This window comes from Marmota marmota, unplaced genomic scaffold (genome assembly GCF_001458135.2).
Source record: "Marmota marmota marmota unplaced genomic scaffold, marMar, whole genome shotgun sequence".
Lineage (NCBI taxonomy): Eukaryota > Metazoa > Chordata > Mammalia > Rodentia > Sciuridae > Marmota > Marmota marmota.
This window is the reverse complement of record NW_025999927.1, coordinates 1,674,733-1,699,001: the sequence shown is the minus strand read 5'-3', so window position 1 is coordinate 1,699,001 and position 24,269 is coordinate 1,674,733. Positions and strand designations below refer to the sequence as shown.

General features: G+C 52.6%; 1 protein-coding gene across 5 annotated transcripts in view; it reads right to left on the bottom strand.

Moving 5' to 3' along the window:
• Positions 1–24,269, bottom strand: part of Disc1 (DISC1 scaffold protein) — a 202,810-nt gene that overhangs the window by 12,808 nt on the left and 165,733 nt on the right. For 3 of the 5 annotated variants that reach the window (XM_048800370.1, XM_048800368.1, XM_048800369.1), the window contains one exon: positions 12,868–13,105. In XM_048800370.1, coding sequence (XP_048656327.1) covers positions 12,868–13,105 — 238 coding nt within the window. Of the gene's footprint in view, positions 1–12,867; positions 13,106–24,269 lie in introns of those variants that run through there. The other 2 variants (XR_007346494.1, XR_007346496.1) reach the window with 1 other exon arrangement.

Sequence of the window (24,269 nt, the reverse complement as noted above, 5' to 3'; positions counted from 1 at the left end):
TGTGCCACCCTGGAGGAAGTGACGGGGAAACGGAGCCCAGTTCAGGCTGTGATTGCATGAGGGGGCTCATCCACATAGTTCCCCAGCCCCGCTCCCATCTGGTCATTTCCAAGCCTGACTTCCCGAGCATCAACTCCTGAAAGGGTTTATCAAAAGGAAACCTGGACTTTCCAGGTGCCTTCACAGGGGACTCATACTCTTATTGGAATTCTAGCAAAAGCTGGGTGGGAGAGGGTGTCACAGGAGCAAATGGGCTGAGCTTCAAGGACAGGGGGTTTTCCTTGAAGGGCACAGGAATCTGACTGGGTCTGAACACTGGCCACCCCGAAGCACATGGGGGTGGAGACATGAGTGCACACTGTCTATTCTGCTGCCACCTCCTCCCTTCCCTGGAGCACAGGCCCCGCAAGAGCAGGGATGACCATGGCACCTGATGCTGGGTCCCCCTGGGCACCTGGCACTGGGCAGATACTTAGAATTCATCAGTTTGGTGAAGGAACAGTTGAGTCTCAGAATCGCCTGGTCCTCTAAGACTTCCCCTCCAAACGCATGCCCCATACAGGAGCCAGTAAAGGGCCCTCTGTGTCACTGTCCTGCACAAACCACCACAGAGCAGAGTCCACGCTTTGCAGTCGAACAAACTGGTCCAAACCAGTTCCAGCTCCTCAGCTCTCGGCTGTGGCCTGACATTTGCCACCTGCCCGCACCTGAGTCCGCAAGCCCAGTTCCTCCCGTTATCATCCTGCACCCCCTCCCCTCCTTCAAGCCCCACAGGATGATCCCCCTTCCTAACTCTCCATTCTGACATGTGCCAGGTCCACCGGGGCGACTGAGAACTCGCTGTGGACAAGGGCCTTGGGCTGGCCACTCGTCCCAAGGCCCCAGCGTCAATCCTGAGTTCTAGAAGCCCACAGATTCTTAAAGGAAACAAGTAAACAAGACCAAGAAAATTCAGAGAGAAAACAGTGAATCTTGGTATAAAAGGAAGAGAAAAGCAAGAAATCTGTCCAGAATTAAAACTTGACCAAATGTAGAGGCAGTATTTTCCCAACTAGCAGCGAAGGGCTTACAAGATACACTAAAGGAATTGTTCATAAGGGAAGAATGAAGGTGTGTGTTCAGATTTAAGTGCTGGGCTGCCACAGAGCAACATGGGGTACCTAACAAGGACCCCAAGGGCCCAGGTGTGGCAGCGACACTGGGCAAAGCCCTTAGTCATCAGTGTCTGTCACGTGATGCTGAAGTCAGGGTCTGTGAATGACACTGAAGGCCAGCCATGTTCTCTGACATTGCTCTATTAGCTGTGGAAGGCTTTAAAGTTCACGTCCCAATGGTCCACTGTGGTGGAAGACAGCTGTGCCCATGGGAACCGTCATCACTACTGTCACCAAGCAGAGGGCACGTGGAATGCAGGGAAGTGTATATATGAAAGAAAGGGATCTGGTGACAAGGTCACTGTATTGAAGTAGAAGATGGTAATTATGCAAAGCCGATGGCATTGGAAGTCCAGGAGGACTTCCTGTCCTCACAGCTCAGCCCACTTGCTCCTGTGACACCCCCTCCCGCCCAGCTGCCAGATTTGTGATTAGTCGTTAAGAAGACTTAACGCAAGAACAGCTGATCACAGGAAATACTTAAATGGGCAAATAACTGCAATGATTCACAATTATTTTGAGGGGTGGTATTATTGAACATTTTTATTTTCTTTTCTATACTTTCCTAAAGTTTCCCATATTTTTAAAGTATAGTTAGAAAAAAATTACCATAAATATTATTTCAAACAATAATGGTAGAGTATGGAAGCAATACAGTGGAATTTTTTTTTAAAGTTTTTTAAAGATTACAAAGACACAAACTCAAAGCACCATGTCTGGTGACAGAAGGTCTGATTGGCACACACTAGTGGGGTTGGTTGCTTTTCCAAGGCACAAGTTAGAGAATCTGCCAAGCCCTGCACCAACCATGCTGGTGCACAAACCTCCATATTGCAGGTTCTGCATCTGTGAAGGCAACCAAACTCTGGATTCTTGCCCCACCATGTTATCTGTTCCTCATGTCGTGATGTCATCTGCCATGATGTGACATAGCCAAGGGGCCCTCCCCAAAGACCAAACACATGGATCTGCCTTATTATGAACTTTCAGCCTCCAACACTGTGAGCTAAATAAAGCTTTTTTCTTTATTAAGTATCCAGCCTCAGGTATTTTGTTACAGCAAGAGATAATAGACTGATACAAAGCTTTTGAGGATGTTTTGCTCTTTCTCAGACTGCACTGTCTAGGAAATAGTCTTTCCGTGGTGTGAGAGCCAGTGGGGGAACTGGTATAAAGACTTTTCCAAACGCTGCCCAACTACAGCCAAGAACAGTCTTGTCTGGGATAATCCCTCAGCCTCACAGCAGCCTCTGCATCCTGCATGACAACCCCAGTACTTGACACGTGTCTCTGTTGGCCTCAGAGAAAGCCCTGCAGCCTTGCATGGGAAGGAGTCAGTAGCACGGCTTAGCCAGGCAGCATCTCAAACATAACTTGCTAAGCTGACCTCACGAGCAAACCTGAAGGCTTGAATGAAGGGCCGGAAAGGTTCAGCTGTGTTGACTTAGAGCTGACGTCACCTTTCTGTCCATGTCTCCCACCTCAGGGAACACGATTTAAAACAGAAAACAGGATTTCCTACGTCGAGCAGGATTTTCTCATTAAAATGAATTTCTAAAAACACTTGTCTGTGAAGGTGTGGGCTTGCACCCACGAAGGCACCCGGCTGCTGACCTGAGCAGGTGCTAAACCATGCACACTGGTAAAGCGGGTATAAATCCCTGACCAGGGTCTCGGAGGGCTCTTTTTTTTTTTTTTTTTTCACTTAGTTTTATTTTCCACAAACAAGGCTAAGTCCTTGCCTGTGGCATTTAGAAAATACCAATATTTAAAACGTTAGACTTGAGCTCATGTTCAGAGGGCAGGGAGTGCCCAGCCAACAGCCAGGGCTCTTCCCTCAGTGAGGACACGTCCCTGCTGACAGTGGCCACCAGGCTGTTCGGGGCCATGAGACAGCGTGTGTATTGTTTCTGTTCTGAATAGAACCTGCACTGGGAACAGGAGATGTGTCCAGCTAAGTGTCTGGGGTGGGCACTGCTGCAGGGCCAGCTCTGCCTGGAGCAGCGCCAGGGCTTCTGGAGTTGCTGCTCATCCCGGAGCTCACCACATTGAGTCGTGGCTGGGATAATCCAAGATGGTTGAATAGTTGGCTTCTTCAGTTGCTGGGGAAAGTACTTCCAAGGGAAGAGGCAATGAGAGGCCCAGCAGGAGCCACGCACAAGATAGAAAAAGTTTCGTGGCCACAGCAGCAAGTGCCACTATCAATCTGAGTGGAGCCTGGGAGGCTCTGGGCACCCTGCGGATCTGGCTCCCGTGGGAGATGCATGTGCTGCGGCTGTGGGTGCTGGCCGTCGCGCTCTGCTCCTGCAGGTGGGGGTGGAGGGCACGTGGTGTCCAGAGCCCTCGCCTGAGCCCCGGCTGGGTGCTGGGCTCTTGGCTCTTACCTGGCCAGCACACCCAGGTCCCCACTTGCCTTGGCCATGGGTTGAGGCTCCACAGTAGCTGCCCACCCATGATGACCTGGTTCTAGCAGCCAAAGCCACAGGTGACACAGTGAAGAAAGGACAGGACAGAGGGGTCCCCCCTGATAGCGCAGCCTTCTGCGCTCAGGGCCATCTGTGGCACTGCTGAGGTTTGACGAATCCTGGAAGTAAAAGCCCTGCTCCGCTCACATGAACCCTGACCCACACCACGACTGAGCCTCAGGACGTCTGTTCCGGCCCCGAGTCTCACCCCGCTGTCCCCCGAGGTAAAGCAGACATGCTTGCCACCCCCATGGGCTCAGCGGGGGCTGAAGGCGTCTCCTTGGCTCAGACGTGAAGCCACAGCCTTCCACATGTTCTTCAGGCCATTTTCCAGAACATTTGCATGGCAAATGCATTCCAGGAATGCTCCATGATTTTCTCTGCCTTTTTAAAAATATGGTCCATAAGGAATATTTACCCCAGACAGTGGCCTGTCTGTTACACAAAGAACGTGTTCCACATCTATTTGGAAGAGATTTGTGGTGAGCATTCCCCTTTCCTCATAAACGCTGAGGGCCACAGGCAGCGTATGAACACCAACAGGTGCAGAAGCCCAAGCGCCTCTTTGTTGCTCTGGATAAAAGCTGTAGCCCCCCAAATGCCCAAGTCATGTGGCTACACCCTGAGCAAGTGGGTGTGGCCCTGGAAGCACGCAGTGGTTGGAAGGGGTGAAGAACCCACCTGAAGTGTCCAGACCCCTGTAGATCACAGCCGGCAATCTGCTGTCCCCAAGGACCCTCACGCTTGTCTCAAAGAAGGCATGAGAAGGAGTTCGGGACAGGAGGAATCAGCAGAGCCAAGAGAGCTGGTAGGAGAAGCTGCCTCATGCTGGGTCTGCGGCGACCGGCCTGCCATCTCTGGCCTGCATGAAGGATAGCCTTAGAAAGCCACCTTCAGTGCTACATGGCCACTCAAGAGCTTCTGGACTGCTGCCCTGTTGCACACTGGGCTCAGACTTCAGAGCTGAGCAAGGTCAGACCCCACCAGCACCGTCAGTAGATGGGACCCTGTTTCAGCTGGTACCTGAATAATCGCCACCCCACAACAGATCCAGATTCTGGGGACTGTGACATCAAACTCCGAAGACATACAGGAAATAAAAGCAGAGCACCGCAGGGGGATGCTTCAAGGGATGTGCCTTTGAGCTGCCTGTTGCCGAGAAACACCAGACTGCAAGAGGGAAGCGGAACTAGGAGAACTAAAGCCAACGCCAAAGTTGTTCATTTTTGTATTAGAAAAAAAATGAAGTTCCAAGTGTTTTGTGGAAACCACACAACATAAGACAGGGTTACGTTTCCAGGGCCGCTGCTCAGGCACCTGGGCTCGCGGGGGCTTTGGTTGAGTGGCCCCTGCTCTTCCCTCACAACGCACTCCATGCATCCCACAGACGGGGAGCGCTGGCCACTCTCCTTCTCACACAGTTAGGTGGGATAATTAACCTCAGGCTTCTAATTATGCCAGAGAAACGACAGCCGCACATGGCTCCCAGAGCTACCTGGGGCGGGCGTAGCCAACAGCCGGCAAGGCCAGTGTCCCAGTGTGTCTGGACGGGAGCGCTTCACACTGTTGCCACTGGGCAGGGCAACTCCATGTGGGAGTGCCACAGAGCTCAGCCCAGGCCTCCACCTGGGCTCCCTGCTGGGACATGCGTAGTGGTCACCTGCTGGTGGCTTGGGAAGATCCTATTTCCAGCAGCCCTGTCCCCAGGCATGACGAGGGGCAGAGATGAGCTTGTTTCCAGAAGCAGGAACCTCCAGATTGGACGCCCTCAGCTGCACTAGGAGTCCACTGAGCTGTCGTGAAGAACGTGTGGTATCCTGGCCGCTGGGGGTGGCCATCCCGTTGTGGACCTCAGTCTTCAACACTGAAGGACAACAACCTCCACCATAGTGGCAGAGTCTCCAGGACCCCAGAGGGTGTCCTCCTCGGGGGCACCAGCTTGCTTGGTAAGGGAGGAAGTAGCGTCTGCACTGGAGCATCCAGGTGGTGCCTCAGTGTCCCAGACGGAGGGGAAGAGAGTGGGCCTCCTCCCTGGGGCAGGAGGAGCTGGGAGTGAGGACATTAACCCAGGGGCCAGGGGGAGCCTGCTGAGCTCAGTGAACAAGCCCAGGCAGGCAGGGAACTTGGGCTTCCATTGGTGGAGCTGTTTCTAACTCTATTCATGCCAGTTGTAGGTAAAATCCTAATTAGACAACATAAGTTCATACTATGTAAATCCATGAAATATTGGTGTGAAAAAAGTTCTTATTTCTGAAAAAAGAAATCAAAAACCTTGGAAAGACTGAGTTGTGTTGAAGCGAGGGAAGGGAGACTGAGGATTGCCATACAGAAGCGTGCTACAGGTCCAGCCCCGGGAAGGGCCAGCACTGGAGACCGGGTGCCACACAAGGCGAGGATCATGCAGGAGGGGCCTGGGACGGGCCCAGAGGAGACCCAGGCACACAAGATCGGATCCATATTAAATGATTGGCAGATGTACGTGTTTTTAGTTTTAAAAGGAGATTTAAAGTGCACTTTTTAAAAAAATTCTCCCTTATCTGACTTCTGAATGGTGAGCACCAGGCTGGTGTCCTGATGGCTTCCCTGCTCGCTCCTGGGTGCCACGCTACTCTGCCATGCTGGGGGGTGGCCTTTCCTCACCCCACTCTCTTCTTCTCCCTAAGACATTGAACCTTGAGAGCCATGCCAGCAACAGGAAGGTACCCGCCCCCGTCAGCTCACAAACTCTGAGGCTGTCAAGAGACCAGGGCCAGCACAGAGGGGAAGCAGGCCCGTGCCCGCCGTGAGCCCAGACGCAGGGCGCCCATCTACTAGAGACATTTCCAGGTGAGAATTCAAGCTGGGAGGACCCACAGCCTCACCGCCGAACCTGGGCAGCACAGCTGAGTAAAACGAGCTGGCTTCATTCCCAAGTCTGGGGGGATTTTTAGGTTATTGTGAACGGGATAGTTTTCCTGATTTCTTAGTAGATTCATTATTGGTGTGTAGAAAAGCTATTGAGTTTCATATACTGATCTTGTACCCTGCTACTTGGTTGAATTTATCAGCTCTAGAAATCTTCTAGTAGAGTTTTGGGGTCTCTTAGATGCAGGATTATGTCTTGAGCAAACAGAGACAGTTTGACTTTTCTTCTATTTTAATTGCATTGAATGGCCTCCTCTTGCTGATCACTTTGGATGTTAGTAATACTCCTCAGTATTTATCCAAAAGAACTGAAGTCAGCACACTCCAGAATACAGCCACATCGTGCTTATAGCAGCACATCTCACATGGCCGCGCTGGGAACCCGGCCAGGGGGCCGTTCACAGATGAAAGGACAAAGGAAAAGTGGTGTCTGTGCACAGTGGGGCATGACCTGGCCATAAGGAAGGAGGAAATTATGGCATTTGCTGGGAACTGGAGATGGTCATGCCAAGTGAAATAAGCTAGTTCCCAGAAGTTAAAGGTCGTCAAATGCTTCCTCTCATATGTTGAAGCTATACCAAAATAAGGAAAGAGGGGAGCAGGAATCCTGTGAAAACAGAAGGAAGGTCAGTGGAGTAGAGGGGGACGGAAGGAGGAGGAGGGGAAAAGGAGGAACTGCGGAATGAAATCCACCCAACTATGCTACGGACACACACGTACACTAGGGTGGATTCCACCTGCATGTGTCTCTGTGGAACTTGTGTCCATAACATCATCAACGAACAGAAGGAAGACCATGGGGAGAGGAAGGGGAATGGGGGAATGGGGACAGGGGGGCAGTGGGGAACGACACGCCCTGGGGACTGACATGGAGCAAATCACAGCCCGCACAAGTCGTCACGTCCAAAGGCATCCCACTGTCACGCATGACTTAACGCACTAAGGAAGACATCCGCTAAGGAAAGGGTAGAGAGATACCCGTGGGGTGCAGAACATGACGCCCCAAAGGGCACACCTCGGGGTGCTGCGTGTTGGGACTGAAAGGCATGGGCAGGCCTCAGTCGCAAGGCCTCCTGCCTTCCTGCTCCCGGCCCCTCCGCCTCACCTAAAGTGGGTCACAGGAACAGTACTACCCGCTCCCAAGATGAGCCACAGAAGCCAGAAGGCCCCTCCCTGAAAGCCATCGTATCAAGGACAGCCCCTTCTCTTTGGAAGACCCTCATTCCAGAGGGCTCTGCCCCCAGGCAGGGGAGGACTATGACACAGAGAGAATAGTAGGGACCTTAGGTGACCCCTTGGCCACCACACTACACGGCTGTCCATCAACCCCAGCACAGAGCGGTTCTCCCTGAGTCCCTGGTCCTCGTTTCTCTAGGCTCCCCTGTCACACAGTGTCAGTCTATCAACCTGTTGTTTCCTCTGTCTACCCGTCTTGCGTTTGGACAGCTGGCCATGACGCTGAGGGTGGGCCAGGAGGGGATCACACCTTTCCCCTCCCAGACCTACATGCTCGGGGGACTTAAATCTGACAAGTAAGGCTGCCGTGTCTAGTGAGCCTTGTTGCTGGATCCTCTGGCTGCTCAGACACCACAGGAGGTGGCTGGAAGCTGCCAGCTCCTCTCTTGGCCTCTTTTCTTTCACCTTCGTGGAGGCAGCTACTGGCTCAGAGAGGAAGCAGCTGGGATGTGAGGGGTGATGCTGCCCAGGGACCCTGCAGGAGGGGAGCCCATCATGGGGCAGAAACAGAAAGCACCCAGGCAGCACAGGCTGCAGATGGCAGAGAGAGTGACACCGGTATCGTGGCCAGAACAGCGTGTACAAAAGAAGAGCTTCGCAGCGGGGGAGCTGCCCACCGGCTTCCCAGCCTCTGTCTGGCCCCGTGCGACTCCTGGAGCATCCATAACCAGGCTGACAGCAGCCAATGGTTTCCAGGGTCCCCAGAAACCGAGGAAGCTGAGATGAGAGGAAGGGCTCTTACAAGTTGACAAGGCACAGCTGTAGCGGGCCCGAGCCCCTGCTGACCTCCTCTGAGACAGAGCCCCATGCAAATTACCAGGCCTTCACAGCCCTGCTGTAAGATGGGGGGCTGGTGCCGAGCAGCCTGGCAGGGACCCCCAATGCCAAGGTATTAGTCCACAGCAAAGCTCCCGCAGAAACAAAGTCCCACCACAGTGCACACCCTCCCCTTGGCCAGCCACACTCAGGGGAGGCTCGAAACCCATCTCCCCGCAGACCTCTGTAAGGAGCCAGCAGTCTCTCCTGGAAGATCTGCATCAGAAAGAGACTGACTGCCCAATGGGCGTCGCGCTCCACTGGGGAACCCATGTGGGTGGCCATGCCCAGCAGGCCTCCTGGCAGACCTCAGCTGTCAGCAGCCACTTTAGCCACAAGATAATACACCTCCCCAGACCCCAAAGACTCCCTGGAAACCAGGGCAGGAAACAAAAAATGCCTGCCTCTGAGATCTTGGGTCCTCTCTTTTCTGTGCCACGGGGGTCTAGCATCCTGGGCTGTGGCACAAACGGCTTTCCCTGTGCCAAGTGTCTTCCCCTGGGGGCCTCCACTAACTGCCCCGGCCACTGCTGCTCCTTGACAGAAGCATGTGCAGCATTTGAAAATATTCCAGGGACGCTGTGACTGCCAGACAGTGAGCCCAGCAAGACCTGCTCCCTGAGCTCACAGACCGAGACTGGGGTGGTGCCCATCTCCTGCTCTGCTCTGTTTCAGCAGAAGAGGACACCAGGCTGCCAGTGGCCATCTGGCACCTGAGCAGAGGCCTCTTGTTCTGTTTTGGTCTTTGCTGAGACGGAGTCTCGCCGTGAGGCCAGGCTGTCCCTGAACTCCTGCCTCCCAGCGTGCCTCCGTGGGGCCTGCAGAGGGTCTGGGACTGTGGCATGTGCTCCCATGGGGCCCACAGAGGGTCTGAGACCGCGGCATGTGCTCCCGTGGGGCCCACAGAGGGTCTGGGACTGCGGTGCGGGCCACTGCGCCCACCTCAGCCGCTGTCTTCTGCCACATGCCACCATTCAGACCTCTACAGCTCTCATCTTGAGTAGGAAGGCATTTTAAAAACTGAGTCACTACTACAAAGTCACCCACAGTAAAATCCACTCTTTGGGGTGTAAAATTAAAAATTCCCATCTATGTACACAGTCGTGTCACCCCACCACAAGATACAGGGGCTCCTCGTCCTCCCTGCAGCTCCCAGCGAGCTCCTCCCCTCGCTGGCAACAAGGATTCGTTTCCTGGCCCCATAGTCTCGCCCCTCCCAGAAAATGTCCATCATCTCGAGAACCTGGACTCACAATTCCCAGGAACGGCTGCCCCTCTGCGGGCACCGTGGCCCACACAGGGCGGATTCGCTCCAGGACCCCAGTGTGTATCCAAAACCAAAGGTGGCACTCACCTTGTACACACTGCCTCTTCCTACACATGCACACCTGTGACGGAGTTTAATTTATAAATTAGGCACAGAAAGAGATTAACAAAAAGCATTACTAATAAAATAGAATAATTATAACAATGTAGTGCAATCAAAGTTGTGTGAAATGGTCTCTCACTCTCTAAATATCGTGCTGTCCTGGGGGTTTTAGCAACCTCCACATGTGAGTTTTTTTTTTTTTTTCCTTAGTTGGAGAACTTCTATTTTTTCACTTAAAGGAAGTACTCTGCAGCTTCTCTTTGGTACATCTGAATTGCCTCCATCACTACTCCTGTACTTTGGAACCATTATGAAGAAAATAAAGTTTACTAAAACACAAGCACTGTGACCTAGCTACTCAGTGACTAACGAGTGGGTAGCACATATAGTGTGGATACCCTGGACAAAGAAATGGCTTACATTCCAGGTGGGCCAGAGCAGGAAGGCAGGAGATGTCTTCATGCTGCTCAGAGTGGCACACAATGTAAAACCCATCAATTGTTATTCCAGGAACTTCCCATTTAACATTTTCCAACCACATTTGACCACAGGTAACAGAAACCCTAGAAAGCAAAGCTGGAGATAAGGGGGAATCACACCATGGCAATACAGGAGCAGAAGATGATGAGGCCCCCACTAGGGCCCTCCAAAAAGGTGACAAGCAATTGACGGGGCACCTGGTCAGTGGGGGGGGAGGGTCCAGAGGGCTGAAGCTTGGAGGAGAGCCGCTGCAGGACCTGCCATCAGGCAAGAAGGCAGGCGTTCTGTGATGCGACCCTTCTCCTCTTCGTCCTGGACCTGGGGTTTTATACTTTCCAGCAAACAGCTGTTTCCCACAGCCAAAGACTGAAGTTGGTAGGTGCTTCTGATCTGCTGGATGGAGACCAACCCCTCCACACTTGGGAAAACCATCAGAGAAGCTGAAGGGTGAGACCACGGAGGAGGGAGAGGGAAGGAGGCTTCAGGACATACCACCCCAAAGCTCAGCCCTTTGGCCCCAGAGGCAGCCACAGAGCAGGAGGTCTCCCAAGCCTGCTCTGCCCTGTCACCTGGGGCAGGGCACAGCATCCCCCACCTGCCTTTGAAGCAGGCCCTAAGACCCTCCCTCCACCTGGAGGGAAGGAACAGCCTCGTGTCAGAAGGTAGGGGACACAGGGACCTGAACAGGCCTCACGAGGACCCCAGGCCATGAGCCTTGGTCCTCACCCGCTGACCCATCACAGTCCTCCACTGCCCCCTCCCAGTCCGTGGTCAGTGGGTGGGCACGAAGGCTGCTTGTGTCCTTGGCTCTGCCTTTCTGAAGGCCTGTGTCACTGAGGACTCACTCTATGTGCTTTCTGCTGCCGTCCCTCTTATTACAGGTGCCTTGGGGCAGACTTTGAATGGCTCCAAGAGGAGCGGGCAACAGGGCACTCCTGACAGGCATCCTCTGCTGTGTCTGGGTGGCCCTGGCCTGGGCAGCCCTGGCTCAGGAGACCCCTCCCTAACTGGTATGGCCCCCTCCACGCAGCACCGTGCTCCTCCTGGGACCTGCCACCATGCAGCTCTCAGAGTCCCCCAAAGGCCCAGGGGTTGAAGGCTCGCCCCCAGCACGGCACTGTTGGGAGAGGGTGGAAACGTATGGGGCCTTGGGAGAGGCCTTAGGTCCTCGGGGTGCACCCTCCAAGGACAGCTCTTTTCTGCTCCAAACCACACAGTAAATGGCTCTGCTCTGTCAAGTGGTTCTGCTGTGATGGCCACCACAGGCCCCAAGCATCGGGCCCATGACCATGACTGAAGCCTCCAAGCCACGAGCCAGAGACAGCCTTTTTTCTCAGCAAGAGATGGTCTCAGCTTTGTAGACATGACAGAAGCTACTGACACAGTCACCTTGGGCAGCCAGCCCTGCCTTCAAGGACACGGCCAGGGCCTGCAGCTCGTCACCCAGGGCCCCACACCCATGCTCAGGTGGTGCTTCCCTCACACGGGAACATTCTCCCAAGCCACCCGCAGCAGGGACAGGTTTTCAACCCCTCTGCCTTGAGCTCAGGAGGCCCAGCCTGGGAATGGGAGGTGGCCAGGATCAAATCTGAGCTGCTGTGTCAAGCCCTAAAAACACTCACAGCTGAAAGGTCACAAAGGACACATGGCTGCCAACCAGAGCTACTACACAGGGCGCCAGAGCCTGTGCAAGGACATCTGTGACGACGTCCTGTTCCACCTTGGATGGCACCACCCTGCGACAGGCCCTGTGGCCCAGGATTGCTGGACTGTCCATCCCTGTTTGGCTCCTCATTTAGCCTTTAGGGGCCTCCTGCTTCAGCGTCCTCCACAGTGCGTTCCCTATGGCCAGTGCCCACTGCAGCGTCCCTTCCCAAGCTTGCCACCTGGCCTCTGAGGACCTGCCTCTGCTGCTCACTCAGGCGACAGGAGGTTCTGCCTGCCAGCTGGGTAGCAGAGGAGCTCGCACAGGAGCTGGGCGGAAAACCTCGTGGTGAACACCATGTGTGCGTAGAATTACACGTAAGCACATAGAACACCTGTAGAGTCACTATATTTGACTCTAAGTTAGAATAAAAATAAAACTAATAGCTAAAAAATTTTCTCTGATTCTCTATAATACTTCTACCAAAAAAAATGGCATTTTTTTTACTCATATTCAAGAGTTATTTGGGCTGGGGATGTGGCTCAAGCGGTAGCACGCTCGCCTGGCATGCATGCAGCCCGGGTTCGATCCTCAGCACCACATACAAAACAAAGATGTTGTGTCTGCCGAAAACTAAAAAATAAAACACTAAAAAATTCTCTCTCTCTCTCTCTCTCTCTCTCTCTCTCTAAAAAAAAAAAAGAGTTATTCAGACCTTAAAGTTTGCATGGTTGATGGGAGCCACCCAGTACTGACCACCCAAAAGGCGCCCCAAGAAGCCACGTGGAAAAGACCAACCTCTTTCTGTTCTCCTGCGCAGTGCAGCTCGGGGGTGTGGTGAGCCCTCCATTCGGGTGATGCCTGCCACAGGGCCTTCCCCTGGTCCCCGGATTGGGCCCAGCTCAGGCCGTCCCTCGGCCCCTCGTCTTCTGCACATGGGCTGCCCACTGCCTCCTGGAGCTTCAGACTCTGCAGCAGGAGCCGGCAAGCCTCCAAGTCAGCCACCCACACCTTCTGGAGCAGCGGATTCTCGCAGCTAGGATGGGGAAGAGGCAAAAAAATGAGGTCAGTGCTGTCTCCTGACACATCTGGGCCTGTCAGGCCGGATGAATGTCACTTGGCATGCGGGCATGTGACAAACTAGCCTCACAGGGTGATGGGGCACTTCAACCAGAGGACTCAGAGGGGCTGGCTATGTACAGCAAGCTGCTGGGACACAGGTGTCAGCCCTTCCTAGCTGCTTGTCTGTAAGGCCACCCAGAGTCCCATCTGCATCTCCAGAAGCATCTGCCCAGTCCCACACAGTCCCTGAATGTCCCTGCTCCAGCCTGCCGCAGTCCGGCTGGGCACAAATCACCGAGCCACCACAAAGCACTTGTATGTTCAAACAGGAAACTTTATTGCCTGAACTCCAACAGCACTCAACGCACACTCCCCGGGAACTCTCCCGAACGCCACCCATGCGGCAACTCTCCAGCACCCCACACACCAACCAGAACTCCCCACCGGAACTTCACCAACCAACGCGAACTTTCCAGGATTCCCCGGGAGAGCTCCAAAGTAGCAGGCACCCAAGGCAGCAGGGGCTGCCCTATTGACACCGCTTAACTTAATTATCATCATCTTAATGGCTCGCCTCTTAACCATTACTTCTGGCAAAATGCCAGGGGCCATTCTGACTTGGCTGTGGCTCTCAACACCAGCCAGCTGACTATAGTCCTCAGCTACCCAACCCCCAGACCAGGCACTTATATCTATACTGCCCCACACCTAGACTGTCACCAGCACCTCACCAGCACACCCACACCCAGTCACCCACCACCATCCCATCACCCTCCACCACACCAACACACACACCCCATCACCAGGCCAACCAACACACAAATGCACCCTGTTCCTGATTGCTGGACCCTATCAGCACAGGTGGAGAGCAAATTCCTGGTGTGCCCGACACTCAGTGTGGACAGGAGCAGAGAAGGGCCACAGAATGATACGATGGCTTTGCACAGAGAGCAGAGCAGGGCAGGCACCGCAGCACCCTCGGCAGCCCTTGGGGAGCCTGAGAGGAGGAGTGATCATGCAGTAGGAGGGCCAGAGCCTCACAGGTCACATACAGCCGCTCAGGAACGCGGCCCAGCAACGCAGAAAGTCTTACCTCTCATGCAAAGCAAGAACCTGGGATCTTAAATAAAAAATTCATCTTTCATCCATCCATTCAGCTTCCTGATAGATATTTTCTACAGACCTGTGTTCTATTTAATAATCCTTCCTTCTACTGTGTCTGTTCTGCTGATCCATTTACTGTGTTCTGAATTTCAGTTACTTTTCAGTGTGATTTCTTAATGTATTCCAGTTCTTGGTTGAAATTCTCCAATATGTCCTCTATATTCCTTTTTTCTGCTGTGCTGGGGATCAGACCCGGGCTGTGTACGTGCCAGGTGAGCACTCAACCGCTGAGCTACAGCTCAGCCCTCTGTTTTCTTCAACATTTCAAATCATCACTATTTTAAAGCCCATGTCCATGAAGGATGAAATCGGAAGGAAAAAGAAAGAGTGAGGCAGAAACTGTATTAGAAGATCTGTCAGCCAAGAAGTTTTGAGTATTGACAAGGGGCAAGAAACCACAAGTTCAGGAAGCACGGCTCTACCACTCAGGAAAAAGTCCAAGGAAGAACACACGTGGCTGGTCACAGCGGAACTGGTGGCCCTCAGGGCAGAGTGCCACCCAGCAGCTCCACAGGAACCAAAATGTGGGTGACAAAGGGCAGAAGCCAGAACACAGCCAAACCACATCCTTCAAATATGGCAAGAACTAATTGCCCATCTAGGAGCATACAGTTAGTTTTAACTTTCCTCAACAGTAAAAGTAAAGTTAAGACATTTTCAGATGAACAGAAACTGAGAGAATCCATCAGTACTATGCTCATTACACAGGACATGATCCCGGCTAGGAATGAGGCCGAGAGTCCAGCAGGGAAAGGCACAGGGGAGCTAAGAAGGGACACCCTCGTTAGTGGTCCACCCGTGTGGAATTAAGGCACATGACCACCAGCTCACAGGAGCAGGACGTGAAAGGAACAGCAATGTTCTCAGGGCCTTGCACTGTCCAGGAGCAAGAAAATCCTGGTTTATATTTAACTAAAAAGTCAAGGATTCATATTGAACTCTTTAGGGCAGTCAAAAAAAAAAAAAACAAACCACAGGTGCTAAAGGAACACATAGCTGGCTAGCTAAAATGGGAGGAATTTTTAAAAATTAAAAATACTGAATTGACAAAGTATAGTTTTAACAAGAGCCATAAAGGAGAACTGAATAAATGTGGTACACATGGGAAACAGCAATATAGAGAGGCATATGCCCAAGTACACGTTAAGGACAGACAGACAAGTGCCGCATTGAAGAGGCAAAGATTTTAACCCTGATAAAAAAAATCAGAGTCAGGTTACATGCTGCTCACAGGAAGCAGACATTAAATACCGGGAAACAAGCAGGCTGTAAGTGCAGGAATGAGAACGAAAGGCCGAGGGGGGGAGGGCTGTGCCTGGGAAAGGACAGTCTATTATCTCTACTGGGTATAGCTAAGGGAGAAAGACTGATCACTGGCTCACAATCGTCGATTCTGGATGGATTGTAGGTTGAATGTGGAAGGTAGACTAGTGAGACTCCTAGAAAGTAACAGGATGATATTATGAGTTCACACTAGGCAGAATAAAAAGATGATATAACAGTATAAAATGCACTAACCGTAAACCAATGGGTAAGGTTTGTCTCATTGATAGTAAGAACTCATATTGATTAAAAAACATGGTTAAGGGGGATAAGAATAGATGCTCACTGGATTAGACAAAGGGGAATGAAGGGAAGAGAGGGGAGGGAATGGGGAAGACAGTGGGATGAATCAGAAACTTCCTGTGTCACCTATGAATACACAGCCAATGAAACGCCACACCACGTACAGCCACAAGAAGGGCCAGTCTCACTCCATGCATGAGTGATATGTCAGATACACTCTATGTCAAGGGAAAAAACATGGTTAAGAGAATGAGATGATAAACCATGGCACGGGAGAAATTATGTGTCATGCAACAGACACCAACACACAGATCCAGAACACGGGAATCCCACAAGTCATGAGAACAGATGGAAAACCCAATAAATCAGGGAACAAACACGGGTCACCAGGCATTTAGCAGAAGAGGGCATCTGAGTAACCAGCCCGAAGCTCATGGAAAGACTCTCCAACACCACTGATCGTCAGGAAAAGGCACGTTAAGCCAGGGTAACGCATGCGGCGTGTCGCAGTACCAGGCGTTGGAGAAGGTGGGCCATGAGGACTCCTGGCTCCCGGGGAGTGTGTGCACGGATGACAAGCTTTTGAGATCTGAGATCTGCCGACCCGGAACATGCGTCAATCATCCGGCCAGCCGCTCAACCTCCAGGTCTATCCTCCACAACAGGCGTGTGCCGCCAGTTCTCGTTATTCATGGTTGTCACACTACGTGAAGCCAACACAGACCTGAAGTAGCAAACACAAAGCACCAAACCTCCAGGAATTCTGGGTCCTGTTCCCACAGGCCTCTGCTCCCCCCCTCCGTCACCAGTCAGTAGTACGTAACCAGTTGTGCTTCTCTCCAAAGGCAGCTCATTTCATAAAGACTTTGATCCATCGACGCGGAACCAACAGTGACGGGACCTAATCACAGCAGAGCAAAGCCTTCTCCACGCAGAGCTGCTCTGTGGGTGCGTCACAGCCTCCTGAGCCCAGGGGCACCAGCTGGCTTTTAAGCACAGAGCTTTGAGGCCATCTTAGAAACACTGACAAGAGCCACAAAACTGAGAAAGATGTGTCCCTGGGTGGAGGCCAAAAGGACGCCTATTTCCAGTCTGAGAGCTGAGACAAGGCACAGCCTCCTGGTAAAAGGCACGTCGGGAGGCGTGAACTCCTTTTGCCAGTCTGCACTGTTCTGTGACTGGCAATGGAAACTGTGGGCAAAATGATGTGGGGGTACAAGTAAATTTCAGAAAGCAGGCAAATCACAAACACAGATTCCACAAGAAAATAAAGGTCAACTGTGCGTACGCATGATCACACCATGTCACTTGTCAAAAACCTGGGGGCTTGAAGCGCCCATAAACAGAAGGATGGATGAACAGGGGGAGCAGGCTCTGTCCAGTGGACTGCGTGGTGCAGAGATGGGCAGGTGGTGCCGTAGCAACAGGCCTGAGGAAGCTCACCCACACGGCTGGGAAGACGCGGGGAGCACTGTGACTGAATCTGCAGCATCAGAAGTCAGGACAGTGGCTGCTTGGGGAACAGGGGTCAGGACAGGAGGGCACCCAGGCCCCTGGTGTATAGGCAGTGTCTCTCTCCTGACGGAGGATGGCCGTGAACACCTTAATTTTTGGTGAGAAGTCTCCAAGCAGGCGTGGGTGGGGTGTGCCCTTTCCCCCGTAGACAGGCAGGGGAAGAGAGGATGAGAGAAGCCAAGTAGCTGCTCGGTGAGGTTTGACCTTGAGAAGCTTGGGAGCCTTGCCCCTGGTCTATCAGCATGATGGGCCCTGCAGCCCTCCAGCTGTCTGTGCCTTCCGCTCCAGCCCCGTCCTGCACCAAGGGCATCTGCTGGAGGGGACCTTGTACTGCCATTTCAACATCTTTAAATCTTATCATCTACTTAAGTTTTCCATTTCTTCTTGTGTCCACTTTAGCACTTTATATCCTTGGTAGAAATAAACCCATTTCCTTGTGGATTTCAAATGTATTCCTACATGTTTGTCTGTAGTTTTTATTTTTAAACCTGTCTCTTAACTTTCCTGGGCTTGGGGTCTCTCTCTCCTTCACACTCTGTGCAGTCTATTGACCAGTCTCATCAGGTTGGTCATCTCATTAGTCATTTCAAAGAACCTATTTTTGCTTCACTAATCCTTGATATTGATTTTTGTTCTCTCTTTCATTGACGTTAGCTCTTATCTCTGTTCTCTTTTTCCTCATTTCTTTGGATTTATTATCTCACTTATTAGTTTCTGTCAAACACTTCACTTTCTTTCTTTCCCTCATTTTCTCCTCTTGCTATTTCAATGTATTAATAAATATATTAAAAGATCTATATTTTTGTTCGAGTCATTCTTTAACAATATCCATAAATGTTTATTCAAAATTTTAAATATACAGAAAAATGTGGGAAATAATCTTAAACATGGAAAATAGTCTTTGTGTGCTGGCCAACAAGCTTATGGATTTGCAATACTTTCCTGTAATGGCATGAGATCAATTTCCAGAATTCACAGCATTCTAGTCGGGCCCATTTCAGGTAGTATTTTCATTCTTTTCCTCCTCTTTAATTTGGGTCTGTGCCTTAGTGCATCTTGGTTTCTGGACAGAACTGACTTTCTCCAGCTCCCTGTCTGTCAGGCTGGCCTAACTTCACTGCACTGTGTTGAGAACACACTCCTAACGCGCCAAGGCTTCCTCTAGCACCTAGTGCTCCACTGATCCCGGAAGGGTGTGCACTCATTTGCTGTAGGAAAGATGAGGACAGAAGACGTATTAAAAATGAGTGCTGCTTATTTTTAATCTGCACCCTCCATCAGTTTGTGAGATGAGCGTTTCAAGTTCCAGCTGCGGTTCCTGGGACTGTCACTTCTGTCGGCTGCTTTGTGGGTCTCTGACGATAACGTCAGGTGCCTGTGGGCTTCCATTGAACTTCCCACCTTCCCTGTGTCTGATGCTCTTCGTCGGGGGGCATGATGTCTTAGCCTTAAAGGTCTTTGTCTAATATAAAATTGTCACTCCAGCATTCTTTTAGTTCAATTTTATCTACTTAACTTTTTACTGACTCTTATTTTCAACCTTTTAAAGTAATTTTTAAGTGAATCCAATACAAAATCTTCTGCCAAATTTTATAAATTCTGTTCTGAATTTTTTCTTTGGATTGCTGCCTTTAACCCATGTAATCTCAATAATAGTAATTATTTTGCAGTTACTGCTTTTGTCTAATGGTTTCAACCAAGTTTTTCAATTATAAAAAATTTAATTTTCCCTACCTTCCTTTTTTTCTTTTTATTAAATCCACCACATAATCCATAGAGACCCTGGGGACCTTTCCCGTTTCCCACAGGGGCAATGTTTTGTGAAATTACAGCACAATATCTCAGCAGGATCCCATCCACTCATCTGGCTGGATTTCCCCTGTGTGTGGGAGTATATGTGTGTGTGTGTGTGTGTGTGCGTACGTGCACAGAGTTGGCATACAGTTCCGTCACTTGTGGAAGTCCGTGTGCCCATCACCACTCTCAAGATGCAGAATGATTCCACAAACTCAAAAATTCTCCTCTTATAACCACACTTGCCCGATGCCTACCTGACCCCCAGCCCTTGCCCCTGGAAGCCACTGATTTAAAAATATTTTTCATTTATAAATGCTTTCTGAGTGAATCCCAGCGTGTGCCTCTGGAGAGGTCTTTCTCTGAGCACAACTCGCAGGACACTGGCGTCTACACCGTCTGTTCCTTTATCCTGCCGCAGTCTTCCATGCCCGTGTGTACAACGGAGCATTTGACCATTCTCCATGGAAGGGGGCCTGGGACATCCCCAGATCGGTGACACTGGGAACAAAAATGCTATGAATATTTATGCGCGGTTTCCTTGACTTTCATTTCTCTGAAGTAAATGTCCAAGATGCGATTGCTGGATTGATGGCGGCTGCGTGTGTGATTTTGTCACAATCGCCAGCTGTCTCCAGACAGTCAGACCTCTTCATATCCCACCAGTGACGTGCACCTGACCTCGTCCTTTGCACTCCACCAGCATTTGGTGTTGTCACTATTGGCGTGCGTTGTTTTAGCCATCGTGACGTGTGTGGTTCTCCGGCTGTGGCTTTATCCGCACCACCCTGATGTGATAAAGGGGACGTCTTCTCCAGCGCTTCTCTGCCCCCCGCCTGCCTTCCTCCGTGAGACACCTTTTGCCTGTGTGGTGAGGGACTGATCTGATGCTGTGCTGTTGTCCATTGAGCTTGGAGACTCTGTACTCTAGGTAAAGCCCTTTCTCAGGTCTATGCCTCCCACGTGTCCCCTGGTCTCTGGTTTTCCTTGCCCACTCTCTACATGAGCTCTTGGAGAGGAAAAGCTTCTTACTTTGATAAGTTTCCATCACAGTGTTTACCCAGGCCTGGCTGGCTGTTGATGGGAGGGGGACTCACAAAGGGTCCCCTGGCTGGGTGCTTGTGGTGGTGAAATTCCCTGTGCCCCTGGGGGTGGAGTGTGCTTCCCAGGCTGGACATCTGTTGAGGGAAGGACCCGCTTGCCAGGGCGCAGGAAGAAAGTGCTCAGAGACAGCCTGAGAGACATATGGTTTGTTGGGGAAAGCTCACAAGAGATCAGTTGCTGCAAGAAGAGTTCAGTGGTGACAGGCAGACAGCACCTCTGTCCCTCATGATGCTCTGCCAATGGTGGCCAGCTGGAGGAGTGACCTGTATCCTTCCACACCCATCCCTCTGACAGAGGGGTTTCACATGTCAGGTGCAGAAGCTGTGATGTTATCAACAGGAGCTTGCTTAGGGTCTTGTCTGACCAGCACCCCAGGGAGCAATGTCCTGGTACAGGTGCAAGGAAGCAGCTTTCAACAGATGACAGTGGCTTGCTGGTTCCCAGCATGCGGAGGAGCTGTGGCCCTCAAGACAGCACGTGTGGCCCTTCAGGCCCAGGCTCACTCTTGTCCCCTTGCCTAGGTTTTGGGAGCAGAAAGGGGCGCTCAGGGCAGGGTGTCATCTGCCCCCCTTTCTCTCGAGAGGGTGCTCCAGACCAGGTCTCTTTGGTCACGTGGGCTCACGTGGCTCCCGCCATGCTCCTGGGTTTGCTATTCATCTTGTTGAAACGTGTCCCCAAGAACTCCGAGAGGTTCCTGCCTGTGACACTGCACTTCACCCTCACCTCAAGACAACGCTGCAGCTCTAAGTCCTGGTCCAACCTTTGGGAACACTGCTGCACAGCCTTGCCCCCTGTGTCCTGGCAGCTCACCGAGGCCAGCCCTCTCTGACCCTTCCCTAGTGCTCTGTTTCAGCACTTTCTCCCTGCCTTTGCTCTACATAAATCCCACGACAACACAGGCTGCCCCTCCTGTCCTGAGTCGCTCTCCCTGAGGCCTCAGATCCGTTCCACCATCCTCCATGGTGACTTTCCCTGCCTCCGCTGGTGACTGTCTCCTCCTCCTGGGCTTCCTGCCTTAGGAAAGAGGATCCAAACTGCTTTGCGCCTTGCACACTTGTCTCGAGCTCCTTGCTGTCCCCTCAGTGTCAACGGGACCTCCTCAATGGTTCTTCAGCGGACTCTGTCTGGCATCCAGCCCAATCGACTGGCAATTAGGACAGTGCCCCTACTTTGCCTTCTCCGTATTTCCACCTGGCTCTTCTTCAGGGCTGCATGTCAACCTCCTGGTCCCAACGTCCACTCATCTCGCAGCAATATCTGCACGGTCTTGTGTCTGGTCCACTGAGTTGGCCTCCCAGGTGTAAGTCCGTCAGATCTTTATTGTTCCGTAGAAGGCCTCCCAGAAGTCTCCTTTATTCTCCAAATGGGGTCATATTTCCTTAGCCACTGCTAAGTGGTGACAGTCTTTGGAAAGGGGAGTGTGCCAAGGCCCACCTCACAGGCTCAGCAGGTGGGAGGCACAGGGAAGGATACTTGGGTACTGTGTGCACCTGTGGAACAGCCCACCAGGGCCAGCCCCCAGGAGCAGGGAGGGCAGGGTGCTCAAGTCCTACCCGACACCTGCCCCAGCAGTGCCCCTCCTAAGCTCCTGGTCAGGTCCTGATCCCAGTCTCACTGCTGCCAGGAGCCTGTTTCTCCAGAAGCCAGTGGGCATGGGCCTCCCTGTGCGTGGGAGGCAGACAGGGGACAGCAGAGACCTCTGCCCACCTCATTATCTGTGTCTTTCCAACAGGAGACCAGATCACCTTTGTCCCTGGGGTTCCATTTTTTGTCCACTCTGAGCTTGATGGATCCATCATGGCTCTCCATGGCTGTGGCGTGTGCAGCACTGGAGCCAACAGGAAGAGCCTCAGCCCAGTCGTCATAAGGGTCCCAAGGGCTGGGCACGGTGATGCACACCTGTCATCCCAGTGGCTCTGGAGGCTGAGGCAGGAGGATCGCAAGTTCAAGGCCAGCCTCAGCAAGTTGGCAATACACTAAACAACTTAGTGAGATCCTGTCTCAAAATTAAAATAAAACAAAGTAAGGGCTGGGATGTTTCTCACTGTTTAAGTACCTCTGAGTGCAATCGCCATACTCCCCCCACCCCCACAAGGAAAACTGCCAACCACCTCCCAAATTAAAGAGAGGAGCGCTGTGACATGGCATCTCCTTATCATTGCACAAAACCGTAGGCGCCCCCCTGAGTGAAAGCAGGGCATGCCCAAGAGGTCTCACGCGCCCGCCATCCTGCACCCGCAGCCATGTCCAGCAGAAGGCTGAGCTGTCATCAGAAGGCCCTGCAACAAAGAGCACCAAGAGGCCAGCACAGGCCCGTGCAGCTTGCAGTCGGCTGAACACTCTAAATGTGAGAAGAGCACAGTGTGTGTGTGTGCATGTCTGCCCAGGGCGTGAGGTGGCCCTGGAGGGCACGCGGGAAGACCCTAACAGCTTCCCAGGCCTGGGGAGGGGCAGCGGGCCTCTCTTTTACATTTTACCCTTTCTGTTGCATTTCACTTATTTTTATTCAGATAAACCACACACGTCCTTCACCGTCACAGCAGGAACACCAGGATGCACTGCCCACAGTTCACCTGTTGTCCTTCTGCCAAAACACATGATGTCCTCAAACTCGGAGCTAAACGTCCCCCTTTGCACAAAAGTCCACATGATGGTTTGTGGGGCCTGGGATCAATGGGAACACGTGCCCATGTGAAGTGGCCAAGGATTGTCAAAGGGAAAAGGAGCAGGACAAGGAGAGGGGGCTCCCCCACCACTGGTCTCCACAGCACACCCTGGTAGCCCAACCCAGAAAGGGAAGGGCCAGGAGCCCAGGGGGACACAGCTCTCTTCCAGATCTCGGAAGTCACAAGGACTGAGAAGCTAGGGTGCGGGCTGAGAAGGGGACTGCGAAGAGCACATGCCCTGAGCACTTGCTCTGACAAATGCATACCCAAAGAGCAAGGAGGCCAGGCTCACGTGCCACCTCAGGTCACACATGCCTAGATGTTGCAGAAAGGAGAAACCGTAGTGTCCCCAAACCATGATGTGACATGAGAGACGTGTACCCACCCAGGCTGCGCGGCTGCCGGCAGTGCAGTGAGGACCCAGGACCTGATGCTGGGGGTGAGGCCATCAGAGACAGGGACATTGGGGAGAGGGCCACTGGGGGCTGGGGGTGTTGGGAGTGGTTTTGGGGGGAGAGGGCTAGTGGGGGGAGGTCAGCTGCCTCCGTGGAGTCGCCCATCTTAGAAACACTTTCCCCTCACGCCTGGTCCCTACCAACAGACCAGAGTTGGTGACGCCACTGCCACAGGGTGACTGCAGCTCAGGAGGTGGTGGCAAAGTCAGGAGGGCAAGGTCCACGCACTGGCCAGGGGAGGGCTTTGTTGGCTACCAAGGGAGTGGGGGGCAAAGTCCACACTAGTGCCAGGAAACATGGCCCCTGAGCAACTTCTACCACCAGCAAAGGAAGCCCAGTGTGGCTACTGTGCAAATGGCTGGCCACATGGAGAAGAGAAAGGAAGAAGGGAAGCAGCGCCAGTCCTCCTGATGGCTGTCACCTGTCACCCACGTGCACAGAGGTGATGACTGTGGGAGCAGCATAGTCCCATCCCAAATACCTCCCATCCAAGCAGCCTGGGGCCCCACCCGGCCCCCAGCATGAAACACCTGGAACACTGGGGAGCCTGGGCATGGTGAGCCCGGTGGGAGAAGTCCCCCTGGGCTGGCATCTCTCCAGGACCTTCACCATGACAGGGCTCTCGGTCTGCACCAGGTGACAGGCCTCCTTGGGTCAGAGGGGGCTTGGGGGCAGGGTGTGGCCACGTTCCCACACCACGGAGACAGCAGCAGCACTAGGCCACAGAGAAGCACCCATTTCTCCCAGGGGCCCCGTGGTCTGCAGCCCTGTGCTCACAAATAGCTGCTGAGGATGGATGCCGCTCACTGGGGAAGCCAGGGGTCTGCAGAGACCACAGGGGGGACGGGAGGGAACCTGGAAGTGGAGGCTAACT